The sequence below is a fragment of the Molothrus aeneus genome, chromosome 19 (assembly GCF_037042795.1).
Source record: "Molothrus aeneus isolate 106 chromosome 19, BPBGC_Maene_1.0, whole genome shotgun sequence".
NCBI classification, from domain to species: Eukaryota; Metazoa; Chordata; class Aves; order Passeriformes; family Icteridae; genus Molothrus; species Molothrus aeneus.
This window is the reverse complement of record NC_089664.1, coordinates 9,384,481-9,398,014: the sequence shown is the minus strand read 5'-3', so window position 1 is coordinate 9,398,014 and position 13,534 is coordinate 9,384,481. Positions and strand designations below refer to the sequence as shown.

General features: G+C 53.1%; 1 protein-coding gene and 1 long non-coding RNA gene across 5 annotated transcripts in view; one reads left to right on the top strand and one right to left on the bottom strand.

The window, feature by feature from the left end:
• KCNT1 (potassium sodium-activated channel subfamily T member 1) overlaps positions 1–11,451 on the top strand; it is a 79,681-nt gene extending 68,230 nt beyond the window's left edge. For 3 of the 4 annotated variants that reach the window (XM_066563145.1, XM_066563147.1, XM_066563146.1), the window contains 10 exons: positions 103–237; positions 456–567; positions 820–921; positions 992–1,075; positions 1,919–2,047; positions 2,370–2,390; positions 3,198–3,501; positions 5,072–5,134; positions 7,581–7,665; positions 8,079–11,451. In XM_066563145.1, the coding sequence (XP_066419242.1) occupies positions 103–237; positions 456–567; positions 820–921; positions 992–1,075; positions 1,919–2,047; positions 2,370–2,390; positions 3,198–3,501; positions 5,072–5,134; positions 7,581–7,665; positions 8,079–8,199 (1,156 nt within the window). In that variant the 3' untranslated portion in view covers positions 8,200–11,451. The remainder of the gene's footprint in view (positions 1–102; positions 238–455; positions 568–819; positions 922–991; positions 1,076–1,918; positions 2,048–2,369; positions 2,391–3,197; positions 3,502–5,071; positions 5,135–7,580; positions 7,666–8,078) is intronic. The other variant, XM_066563148.1, reaches the window with a different exon arrangement.
• Positions 9,434–13,076, bottom strand: LOC136564849 (uncharacterized). Its single transcript, XR_010784764.1, has 2 exons — positions 12,054–13,076; positions 9,434–11,404 (listed from the first exon to the last, which is right to left on the bottom strand). It is a non-coding gene; the product is annotated as an uncharacterized lncRNA (long non-coding RNA).
• Between the last annotated feature and the right edge of the window lie 458 nt (positions 13,077–13,534).

Genomic DNA, 13,534 nt, shown 5'->3' with positions numbered 1-13,534 from the left:
GCAGGCTGGGAGCAGCCTGGGCTTGCCGTGGAACCCCTGTACTGCTTCCCTGTGTCGTTTCCAAGGGCTGACCCTGCGCTCTTCTCTTTGGGATCTGCCCAGCCTGGACAGTTTGCTGCAGTGTGGCATCATCTACGCCGACAACTTGGTGGTGGTGGACAAGGAGAGCACCATGAGCGCTGAGGAGGACTACATGGCAGATGCCAAGACCATTGTCAACGTCCAGACCATGTTCAGGTGAGGGGTGACCACTGCTGGGGACAAGACCAGGACGGGTGCCAGTGCCTGGGGTGGTGGCTATGGACAGTGGGACACAGCTGGCACTGGGTTTGCTGCAGGAAGCAGCATGTAACCAGCTGTTTCTAACCTCAGGCAGCACAGGGATGACTGTGGTGTTCCTCAGGCTTTAAATCCTCTGAGACAGCTGCAGGACAAGAGATCTCTTTCCATTGCAGGCTCTTCCCCAGTCTCAGCATTATCACGGAGCTGACCCACCCCTCCAACATGAGGTTCATGCAGTTCAGAGCAAAGGACAGTTACTCTCTGGCCCTTTCCAAGCTAGAAAAGGTAAGAGGAGGCTGTTCTCTGCATGGGGGCCTGGGAAGTCACCACTGACAGTGACTGACTATGTCCAGAAAACCCAATAATGTCTCACACATTTCCATGGAGAAAAACACCCTCTTCTTCTACAGCGCAAAGATGCTGCCCTGATTTCCTCCTGCCACACCCACCAGAAACATTACACCCACGCCCTCCCATTGCCATGAGTCCTCTAATTTTCTGTGCAGTCTGAGCTCAAACTTCCCTTTTTTCTTGCAGAGAGAGCGAGAGAACGGCTCCAACTTGGCCTTCATGTTCCGGCTGCCCTTCGCCGCCGGGAGAGTCTTCAGCATCAGCATGCTGGACACGCTGCTCTACCAGGTGAGACACAGCCCTGCAGCTGGGGCATCCCCCAGGGAGCAGCTGAGCCAACCTTTCCCTGCTTTCCCAGTCGTTCGTGAAGGATTACATGATCACCATCACTCGGCTGCTGCTGGGTCTCGACACCACGCCGGGCTCCGGGTACCTCTGTGCGGTACGTGCTGAGTCCCTTGGGCTAAAACCATCAGCCAAGGGGGCCTGGATCTGGTGGCATCTGTCACCCTGTGCATGGGGGTGGGGGCTCCCCTCCTCTCCAGATCAAGGGGGAAGCAGTGTGGGGTTGGGAGGGCCCCAGGATGAGGTGAGAGATGAGAATTTGACTCCAAGTTCTCAGAAGGCTGATTTATTATTATATGATACGATATGATGTTATAAGAAATGATATACTAAAACTATACTAAAGAATAGAGAAAGGATACAGACAGAAGGCTAGAAAAGAATGAATAATAAAAACCTGTGACTCCTCAGAGAGTCTGACACAGCTGGGCTGTGATTGGCCATTAATTTGAAACAATTCACGTGCTGGGCAAACAATTCTCCAAATCACATTCCAAAGCAGCAAAACATGGAGAAGCTGAGGCTTCTCATCTTGCCAGGAGAAGAAATCCTGGCGAAGGGATTTTTCATAAAATACCACAGTGACAGAGCAGCATTGCCAGGTCATTGTTCCCCTCCATTTTGGGGAACCTCAGTGCTGCCAAAAGCCCAAGAGCTGCCAAGGACTAAACTCCTTGTTTTGAAGGCTGAGGTCAGAAATGGCCCCTGATTTTCTTGTGGAAATGACTTTTGGGATGGTCATGGATGGGCTGGGGTGGAGCTCAGGAGGGGCCTGAGGTGTAGTGGGGGTCCATGCTGGCCCTGCATTGGTCCATGCTGTCCCTGCGTTGGTCCATGCTGGCCCTGCATTGGTCCATGCTGGCCCTGCGTTGGTCCATGCTGGCCCTGCGTTGGTCCATGCTGTCCCCGCATTGGTCCATGCTGGCCCTGTGTTGCTCAGATGAAGATCACTGAGGATGACCTGTGGATCCGGACGTACGGGCGCCTCTTCCAGAAGCTCTGCTCCTCCAGTGCCGAGATCCCCATCGGGATCTACAGGACGGAGTCGCACATGTTCGCCACCTCCGAGGTAGGGCACGGGCTGGGAAGGGGCTGTGGCGCCAGCCAAGCTGGGATCCAGGAGGGTGCTGGTCCCTGGAGCACCTCAGGCCTGGCTGCAGCAGAGTGGGGAGGGGAGAGCAGGGGAAGGGGAATTTTTGTGTTGATTTTGTTCGAGTGGCTGCGCTGGGTGGTGCTGTCCTGGTTCCCCAGCTGGGTCAGGGTCTCTCCAGGCAGTGCTGGGTGTTCTTGGCTCTGTCACACCCTGGCACCTTGGGGAGCAGGGTGGGCACTGCAGGGCTGCCCTTTGCTGCACTGACTCGTGGTTTTCCCTTCCTCCTCCCCTGCTGCAGCCCCACGACATCCGAGCGCAGGTGAGTGCCGCTCATGCCCGGCCGTGCCCCCATGTCCCCACCCCTGGCTGAGCCCTGGGCTGGCTCTGGCCACGAGAGCCACCCTCTGCTTTGTGCCAGCTCCCAGCCCCAGTGCCAGCACAGCCCTGCCTGCCCCCATGGAAGGGAGTTATTGTCTGAGCCTCAGTGCCCTGATGTAATTAACTGGGATCAGGAGCAAGGGAGGCAGCCAGGATCCCTTTAAATACCTTCAGTGTTCAACTTTGTAAGGAAGCAGTGACAGGGAGCTGAAAGTTGACATTTAATTAAATGCAACCCAGCTCCTTGAGAGGCTTTAAAAGGCTTTATTAATAAATTCCTGCTCACCAGTGGGGATTGCTGGGTCAGACATTGTGGCAGCACAGATGCTGTAAGAGGGAAGAGAGGGAGATGAGGGCATGGCTGTTCCTGGGGCAGATATCCCAGAGGTGATCCTGTGTGAGGGTCCCACAAGACTCCCCTCAGCTTATCCAAGGGAAGCTGTGGCTGGCCCATCCCTGGAAGTTCAAGGCCAGGTTGGACAGGACTTGGAGCAACCTGGTGTGGTGGACCATGGCAAGGAGTGGGCTCCTTCCAATCCAAACCACTCTGGGATTCTGTGAAATCTGCCAGCCCAGTGGTTCCTGCAGTGCAGAGACAAAGTGCTGGGAGAGCCCATTGGGGTCAGAGGAAGGAACCCAAAGAAACCCCCAAAAAAATCCCGCCCCGTGGGAGAGATCCCACCGTGCCAGGCACAGGCCAAAGCCCCCTTGGCCACCCCCCATCCCGCGTGACCTGCTGGGCTTCTAGTCACAGATCTCAATCAATGTTGAGGACTGCGAGGACACCAAGGACGTCAAGGAGCACTGGGGCATCAAGACGAGCCACCACCGCAACTCGTGCTCCAGCGACCAGTCCGAGCACCCTCTGCTGCGGCGCAAGAGCATGCAGTGGGCGCGGCGGCTCAGCAGGAAGGGCAACAAGCACTCCAGCAAGACGGCCGAGTGGATCAGCCAGCAGCGCCTCAGCCTGTACCGGCGCTCCGAGCGCCAGGAGCTCTCCGAGCTCGTCAAGAACCGTATGAAGCACCTGGGCCTGCCCACCACCGGGTACGGTAAGTGCCGCTGGAGCGCCGCTGCCTCCCGCCCGCGGGCTCCTCAGGTAACCCCGGCCCGGCCTAACCCAACCCCCCTGAGCCAGCCTAACCCCACGCCAGCCTAACCCCATGCCCGGCTTAGCGCCGAGCCCGTCCCAGCCGGGCTGCGCCTCATCCCCAGCTTGCTTGTGCTTGTGCAGCCCCAGGCTGGGGTCCCCCCATGCAGACCCCCCTCCCTCCCCTGCCACCCCCGGCCAGCTGCAGGCAGCCCCCCCATCTCTGGGCTCTGGGATGGCTCCAGGCAGGAGTTGGCAGTGGCAGAGTGGCCCTTGTGCCTGCAGCAGGGCCCGGTGTCCCCACACAGCCCCGTTTGTGCCCCACTTTCTGGCCATGCAGAGATGGTGGTTCAGGACAACCCGGCCCCAGGTCAGCACAACCCTTGTGCCCAAGAGCCCCCGTAGTTTGGCAGGGAGAGGCCCAACCCTGTCAGCTGGCGCAGCCCCCTATTGTAATGGACTTTAATCTGTCATAAACTCTTTGTGGAAACCTCTCGGTAGCTGCAGGGCTGAGTTGCTTCATTGCGTGTGACACTGGTGTGTGGCTGTGACAGCCACGGCGCTCAGGGTCCCTCTGTGCAGCCACATCTCTCGTCAAGCTTGACCTGCCCGTCGGTGCTGGCATCTGTGTCACCCTGGACAGCTCCCAGCCCTTGGTTATGACAAAGTCTATAGCCCACAGCTCCCTTGGTTTTGTTGGTTTGGTTTCGTTTTCTTTTATTTTCTTTCTTTCTTTGAAGCCATCCTGTGCTGCTGCTTGTTTGCTCCATCCTCCAGGAGTGTCTGTCCACCCCCTGCCCACACTCAGGCTGGCAGTGAGCCCCAGTGGGATGGGAGCTGATTTTGGGGGTGGGATTCCCCCTTTCCCATCCTGGCTTTAGGCACAGAAAAGAGGAGGATGAAGTGTCCAGAAGTGCAGTGCAGGAGGGGTTTGGAGTGGTTTGGAGTGGGCGCCCAGGGGTGGGTGTGGGCACTGCCAGCATCCCCAGGGAGAGGGGCAGGAGAACTGGAGTGTGGTGGGATGGGGCAAGGACAGGGACTGCAGGCAAGGCCTTGCAGTGGTGTACCCCTCTCTCCTTTTTCCCCTACATTCCCAATCCCAGCAGTTTCTGTTGCAGTTCCAGGGGGGCTGTCTGGCCTCACTGAGGCTTGGGGCACAGCTTGGGGTCAGGTCAGGGCTGGCATCCTTGTCCTGGCCCATCTGGCAAATTTTGGTTGAAGTAAACTGGGGGGAGCTCTGGCAGGAGAGGGGACAGTGCGGGGTACAGGACAGGGACAGCGGGCACAGCGTGGGGACCAGCAGCTCCTTGGGCATCCAGAGGTGCAGGGACTGTGTGTTGTCACCTTGTGTCACCGTCAGTGTCTGGACACCCATGGAAATCGTTGCTCTGCCTTCTGCCCCTTTCCTTTTTCTTTTGCTCACGTTTTGGCTGCAGCGCAGGAGCTCGTCTCTGATATTTGCCAAACCATGGCTTGCTGACCTCTCTCTCTCTCTCTGTTTATGTCTGTGCCTTTCCCTGTATGTTCTGTAGAGGATGTAGCAAATTTAACAGCCAGTGATGTGATGAATCGGGTAAACCTGGGATATTTGCAAGGTAATTCCCTTTCCCTGGGAGTCCCGCGTGACTCATGGCGTGCAGCGTACAACAAGATCATGCCAGCTAAGCCCAAACCTCACCCTTGCCAGTTTTCACCTTAGATCCCCGAGCTTTCAGCACTAATTTGTTGGGTGGCGTTGGAAAACCAATCAGTGTCCTGTGGTGGTGGTGCAAACGCAGGGCTCTGCCTGATCAGGAAGACAGAAACATCAGGGACCCTTTTTTAGCTGAATTCCTACAGGGAAATCACAGCCCTTGGCTTTCATTGACAAAACCCTCTGTGAGGGGGTTTTGGGCTGTACAGCCAGTGACAGCTTGAGGAGGGGTCAGGGAGGGGGACAAGTGCCCCAGAGCTGCCTGTGCATGCTGTGATGAGATGCTGGAGCTCCTGCTGGGTCAGCCACAGTCCAGGGCAAGGCAGTGCTTTAAAAATCCCTTTGCACCCCTTGGTTTGCCTTCCTGGACCCCTCTCCAGCCTTAGAAGACCCCATTTTGTGACCAGGGGCGCTGGGCTCAGCATGAGGGAGCAACAGCAGCCACAGGGGCCACTGGTGCTGCAGCCACCCTGGGCACCTTGTGGGGCTCTGTGGGACCTACCAGGCTTTCCCATCTTTTTTCACCTTTACACCAGGGTGCAACACGCCCTGGAAAGGCTCCTTTTTACTGCAGCAGCCCCAAGATTAGCAACAACCCGTCCCAGCTTCGTTTTTGGCTTCACTAGCCCAGGCTTAAGGTGAAACGTTGGCATTTTCCTTACAAAGTGTGTCCTCCATCAGCCAGGCAGCCCCAGGCCAGCAGAGTATATTGCCTGGGGCAGCGGAGGGGCAGCAATATACTCGGTGTGCTCAGCAGGGCCTGGCTTGGCTGCATGGGGTCAGGAAGCTCCCATGGGGCAGGGAAAGCTGCCCAGAGCCAGAGCCCGGCCCCACCTCCCTGTCACGTCACCCCCCGTGTGTCCCGTCGGGTCCCAGGGTCTGTGTGCCACCCCTGCCCTGGCATTGCCACCCCCACCCCTGTCTCCCTGTAAGGCTGAGCACTGGGATGGCCAAAACTCCCCTGGTGGCCCCAGGACAGGACAGGACACCTGGCACAGGCTGGGGGTCCCAGGCAGCACCTCCCCGAGGGTGGTCCCAGGTCCCCCTGGCTGCAGCACCTTCTGTGGTCTCAGAGGGGACAGGGGTGTGTGTGAGCAGCCCCACAACGGTCTGGTGTCCCCCTGCAGGCGCTGCTGGATGTGGCACAGCCCCGGGGATGCCCTGGGGCTCATCTGGGTGTGCCCTGGCAAGGACACCTCGGGAGGAAGCTGTTTGTATTCCTGTGCTGGGTGCTTGTGGTGGCTGGAGCTGCATCTGAGGGCTGGAGAAAAGCAGTGCCAGGCTGATCTGGCACCCGCTGGCATTGCTGGGACAGGAGACCCTGGCTGTGCCCACCATGGGGCAGGGGGGTCCCCCATGCCAGGCAGGGATGGGGAGGTGGGAGCAGCAGGACAGGCCAGAGGAGCAGCCCCAGCCTGGAGTTAATGCCCATCCCAGGGCCGGGTCCTGGTGCCCCCAGAGCAGCTCCATTTGCTCCATTTGCTCCATCTGCACCTCAGAGGGGCCTTTCCAAAGCCTGGAGAGGTGTCCCAGTGAGAAGCCTTGCAGTGAGCTGGTGTCCCCCCGTGCTCCTCATGCTGCCCCCGCGTCCGTCTGTCCGTCCCCTCCCCACCCTGTCCATCCACACCCCATCACCCTGTCTGGAGATGGTGTCACCTGTCGCAGCTTCCACCCCCCCTGGCACCCGCAGCCTCGCACCCCCATCCATTTCACCATGATCTTGTTCTTGGCTATTTCGGGGAGCACAGGGGCCCCCCCATCACTGAGACCCCCTGTTTGCCCCCGTGGGTGCTGCTCTTGGTGGCCCTGAGCCCCCCTGGGAGGTCACTTGGTTCAGAGCCACCCCCAAAATGGAATCAACGGCTCTGAAACTCCATGGAGGTGATTCCCCCTGGGCAGGGGAAAGGAGCAATCCCTGCACTAATCCTGGGCCTGGATGGAGCTAAATTGAGTAACTGAGGGGGAGAGGTGGGCAGAGCACTGGGGTGGCCCTGGGGGGGTTCAGCTGCCCTGGGCCCGTGGTTGGACTTGTGCTGTACCTGACACAGCAGGACTAACCTGTTCCCTCTTTTGCACTGCACCAAGGTAAGACATTCACTTTATTTCTGGGGGGAGAGGGGACTTTGAAGAGTTACCCAGTCCCCTGGGCCATGCTGTGGTGGGGAGAGCCTGGGGAGGTGACAAGGGAGGTGGCAGAGACATTCTTGGTGCCCTCCTGGTGGCAGGGACATTGCCCACGGCTTCTCCTGGTGAAGGGACCCATTTGCCTGGATGGGATCTGTCACCTTGCCTGTTGGGGTGTCTCTGGGGGTGTCCCTCCCTCAGCAGCCCTGCCCCTGCTCTTGCAGATGAGATGAACGACCACCAGAACACCTTGTCCTACGTCCTGATCAATCCCCCCCCGGACACGCGGCTGGAGCTCAATGACATCGTGTAAGTGTCACCTCACCCTGTCCCCACACTGCCCCCAGCGCCATGAGCTGCCCCCATCCCGTTATTTCCTAGGATTTCTCATGAATACCCACGGGTTTTGCCTCTTTCCCAGCCCATTCCAACTCCCTGTGCTCCTGAGCACTGCCCAAACCACCCCAGCCCCATCTTAGCTCCCATGGGGCACTGTGGGATTTTCCTTTGGCTACTAAGCAGCTGAGGAATAACTCCTGATCATTTATTCTATATTATTTTATGTCATTTACATTTACACCTCTTATCATTTAACACCTTTCATGCGAACAACTACCGTGCTCTGCAAGCACCGCATCTCCACGGGGCATCCCTGTGCATCCTGGCCTGAATCCCAGGGGGAGCTGCGCTGTCCAGCAGCGTGACCAGGCTGTGTCCCGCAGGTACCTGATCCGCTCCGACCCTCTGGCCCACGTGGCCAACGACGGCCACAGCCGCAAGAGCAGCTGCAGCAACAAACTGGGCTCGGGCAACCCCGAGACGCGCGACGAGACCCAGCTGTGAGCGCCGCCCGAGGGCGGGCAAGGACAGCACGGCCCGGCCCGGCCCGGCCCGGCCCGGGGGAGGCGCTGCTGCCCGCGGTGCCCCGCAGGAGGCGATGCCCAGCCTGGTGGGGGATGCCCAGGCCGGCCGTGCCCGCGGGAGGGATGCCCGGAGCCCCGGCACAGCCGGACGCAGCCGGTGGCCGTGTGTGCCCCCGGGGATTTTAACTTTTCTACCGATACCGCAACTAGTGAGAAAGCGTTCGCTGGTGCTGGCGGGACGGGGCTGAGCCCAGACAGCGATGGGAGCAGGGCTGTGGCTGGAGTCAGCCTGGAGGGTGCAGGTTGGTAAAGACGAGAGGAAAACTGCACCAAAACTCTGCTCCTCTTCCTCCTCTTCCTCCTCCTCCTCCTTCACCAGGTGTCCCCAAGGGTACCCAAACTCCTGCTCTGTCACTCACGTTCTTCATCCTCGGCTGGGTTTCTGTTCTGGGTGGCCACGAGGACTGGTGGCTGTGGGACAGCCGGGATGGAGGGGACAGGGCCCGGCAGGGCCTCCACGCCTTGGGACACCTCACAAACCACAACACAGCAAGAGCGGGGCCAACTCTGTGACAGAGCCTCGGGGCACCTCACAAACCCTGGTCACACCAAGCCCAGGGCACCGAGAGCGGGGCCAGCTCTGTGGCAGAGCTTTGGGGCCGCTGGGTTTGTGTCCTGCTGGGGCTGAGCTGCCTGGGGGATTGGGGATGCTGGGCTGGGCTGGGCTGGGTGGGCTGTGCAGGTTTGGTGGCTCCACTCGCCCTTTCTGGCCAGGGCAGTCTGGGGTCCAACCCCCCCCCCGTGTGTCCTGGCCATGTCCTGCTGTCCTTCCCCTCCCCGCGGTCACAGCTCGGTGACACCGTTATGGCAGCGGGTTCTGCCTGTCCCCCACAGCCACCCCTGGCAGCTCCAGCCCCCCCTGCTCGGCTCTGTCCCCTCTGTCCCTGTGGCTTCCCCTGCAGCAGAGGTGCATGAACGTCCCCCCCGACCTGCAGGGACCTGGCACCACCACAAACACCAGACGTGTTTCCGTTCTGCTTTTGCACATTCTACAACTTTGATGTGGAAAGGGTTTATTTGACTGCCAAGTGAATAACTGAGTTGTTAACTTTCTATACTTTCATGTTCATATCTTACAATTCCAATGTGATTTTTTTTCTTTTTTTTTAGCAAGGAGCTTGTAAAGCACAACATGGCCATGAAATCCCATCAGCTTCCTGCACTCACTGAATGGTTTATTGCCATTACCATTCACTGTGTGCTCCCCAATGCACCCCCAATCAATGTTTACAAAGAAAACAAAAAAGAAAACAAACCAAAACCTGATTTCAGTGAGTTTTAAACAGCTGGGGAGCTGCCCCAACCTGTGGGGATGTGCTGCCCATCCTGCCCACGGCCCTGAGGGAGGGCAGAGATGCCCAGGGTAGGACCAGTGCCAAGGCTGGTATCACCTCGAGAGGGGGTTGAGAGAGACCTGCTGTGCCTGGATGAGGTTTGGGGTCCAGCTTTTATTTTTTTTTTATTGTTGTTTTTTCCTGAAGTGCCAGGCAGGAGCCCCTGAGTGGTGGCACATCCCAGGCCCGGTGAGGTACCACAGGTAAAAGCAAAGAGTGCACCCCTCCCACCCTGCTGAGCTGTGGGCACAAACAGAACTGTCTTTAAAGCTTTTTGGGTTGTTTTGATGGATTTTTAATGATTAGTTTCGGATCTGTTTGGTTTAGGCAGGCACAATGTTTTATTTATTTCTGTTTGCAGCTTCACATGCCAAATCTGTCATTTAAAAGTGGCAAAAAGAAATTATAGGCTAAAAAGTGGGTGTGGTTGAAGTACAAAAGGACACGTGGGCTCTGTGCTAACTCGAAGCCTCAGGATGCTTAGATCATGGAGTGTGAATGTATTTAATTTTCTGAATTTAATATGGATCATTTTCCAAACCCCACTTTGCTTTCAAGGGAGAGTAGAGCAAAGCAGTATTACAGGTTAAAAAAAACCCAAACTAGCAAACAAACAAAAGCCCAGCCCAAATAAAACAAAAGGCGTGATTATTTGAATGTATTTACTGAGAACATTTTTGTTATTTTTTGTTTGTTTGGCTGTGAGCTGTGTGTGAGAGCACAGGGAAGTGAGTGCAGCTCCTCAGCTCAACCCTCCCATGGCAAGAAAATTACATTTCTTTTAAAAATTACTTAAAATTTCACCCCCAGCCCTGAGCAGCCAGGTCAGCCTTGTGGCCAAACCCAGGGTCTGTGTTCCAGAGGCTCCACTGGCCGCGGTGCTGGGTCCCCCCTTCCTCAGCGGGCACACACAGCTCCTCCCTGCCCTTAATCCGGGGAGAAAATGATCCCAGGAAGAAACCATGTGCCAAAAGGACTGAGGCCTCTGTGTGGTTTGTGATATTATCAAATGCCCTGGATTTTCCTGTATTTTGACAATGCTTCTGTTTGTTCAGTGTACAAAGTCCCTGCATTTGAAACGGAAGCTCCGTGTACAAAGCCTCGGGTTCCTCCTCTGGTGTAAATTTCCAGCCGACCTTCCCATGGGATGGGGAAAACCCTGTAAATACTCACCTGTGGCCAATGCAAGTCTGAGAACCAAGGGTTCATTTTTCTAATTCCTTAGCCTCAGTTACAATACTAATGTAAAAACAAAAGCAGTTTATTTTTCTAATGGTCCTGGAAACGTTGATGCAGCGACAAAGAATCGTTCCTGCCGCTGAAAGGGCCCACAAGGAGCTTCCATGGGAGCAGGAGAATGCCTACTGCTTCCAGCCATGGAAAAATCCCATTTTCTGCAGGAAATAGTTGTGTTCCAATGCAGAGACCTGGCAGGCCCTGGGGGATGCAGAAACGAGGACAGCGGGGATGTTTTGGGGTTTTCCAGCAGCGGCTCTGGCGCATGTTCCGTGTCCACTAACGGTTTGATATGGACTAAACCCACATATCCTGCATTAAACTCAACTACTCCAACCAATGTTATGAGCATATTTATTTCCTGTTATCCCCCTTTTTATTTAACCTCTATAGAACAGGACAGTTTTATTCCAAGCTCAGCTCCTGCATGGATTTTTATCAGCAACAGCGACTCCGTCGTTCTTCTCGGAGACCGAGCGCCGGGAGCTGCTCTGCCGGGATCAGCCAGCCAGGGGAGAGGGTTTTGTACAATCCTTGTGAAGATGCTTCACATTTCTGTAAAGATAAATGACAATAAAAGAGCTGCATGCAGCAACAGGAGACACTGCTGTCTGATTTTTCTGTTCCTTCAGGGAATCTGTTTTAAAAGCCATAGGAAGATGTGGTTTAAGCTGAGGCCCAAGGCAGCTCTTCCCAACTTTAATTTTTAACTTTATTTCCAAACTCTTTGTGCATTCAGGCACAAAGGGCCTGGTGTGGTAGAGAAGCTTTTAAACATTTTTTAATTCATTTATTTAATCCTAATTTTTATGATTTAATAAATGCATTAAATTTTCCATGTATTTAAGGGGATTGTTTTTAAATGATGTTCAGCCGAGATTCAGTACATGTTCTTCTACCTCCCAGCACTTCAAAATTTGTCACTGGCTTCAAAGTTTCTGAGGTTTTCAGGGAAGATCCCAACATTTCTAGAGCATGCTACACTCACACACAAAGATTTTAGCTTGGACATCAAATGCAGGTAAGCAAAGATTTTTTTTTTATTCAGCATTTTAGGCAAATACTGTAAAAATCGATTTATTTAAAATCCTACAGAAGGACACAAACAATATCCCTTAAATAGGAAAGATCATTCTGGGCTGAACATACACGTGAGGAACTGGAAGTAAAAGTGCAGCAGGAAGCCAAGTCCCTGATAAATTACCTTTTAATTATTGGCTTTAAACCAGACAAATCTGTACATGGAGAACAAAATCCTCTTGATTTTCCAGGACATCCAAATTGCAATGATTACACCCAAAATAAGGTGATGTTAACACCACCAAGAGCAGCTCTCAGTGGTTGAAAACCCAGCCAAGGCTGCAGAACAGGATTTAATGCTCTGCACAAGGGGATTTCAGCATTCCCCAGCAGTGGATTCTTCACTTTTTCCTCTTGTTCCACCTTCCACAGCAGCAGACAGAGAAAAGAAGAGGAAATAACTCTGCAAAATGAACCGAAATTCATTCAAATATTTGCCCCCGTTGAGGAAAATCAACTTCTAACACTACAAATGCCTTGTAGCAGATTAAAAAAATCTAGAGCACTAAAATATACTTAAAAAATAATGGGGTTGGTGGGGCTGGGAAACAAAAAGGAAACAAAACCCAGGAAAGATTTTTTATTTTTGCTGTAAATTCAGTTTTTGTGGTTATTCCCTGGAAAACAGAGTCAAAAGAAAGAGGTTTTCCTTTGCTAAGATTTCCAGGTAATGCCACAATAATTTGGGAAGGTTTATGGGCTTCAAACCATTCTTTCAAGTGCCTCATTTGAATTTTAACAAATGCTGGATATTGAATATTTCATGATCCCTGCTGCACACACTTCCCCAGAGGTTTTTTTTTTCCCCTCCACTACAATAAATGTGTTATTTCCTAACAAGTTCAGAGGGATGGATCAGAAAACTATGACAGGATTTCAGCACCAAGATAAAAGTGAATTTATATTTAGCACAGACAAATAAATTAAATCCACCCTGTAACTTTTACAACAGGAACGTACCCGTGCTCAGCACAGGCTGGAGAAGGAAGGGGCAGAAAATTCCAGTTCTGGAATGGCATTTTCCTTAAAAATTTGGGTTAATTTCTTTCAAAGAAGAGCTGAACTTACCACTTGCAGCAGAAGAGTAAAAAATGCACCTTTCATAGGCCCATGGGAAGCTTGAAATCTTCAAACCCTCTAAAACCAAACCAAGCCTTAACAAACCTGCAACAGAAAGCTCAGGGAAATATTATATATATATATATATATATATCTATCTATATATATATATATATATATATATATATATATATCTATATATATATATATCTAATATAATTGTAACATTTATAATATTATTTATATATAAATATATAAAAATAAATATTATATATTTATATATATAAATATATAAATAAATATTATATATATTTTTATATATAAATATATATATATAATATATATATATATATTATATCTATTTTTAGAGTAACAAAATTTAAAAACCTGTAATTATTTTTCACTTACTACACGGTAAGAGAAGTCCAATGTCTGAGTGGTAGCCTGGAATTAATTGTAAAATTTTTAATGCATTGTGGAAAATACACTTAATTATAGTGGACTATATGAATATTCCAATTTTCAACTGGTCTGAAGAAGTTTATA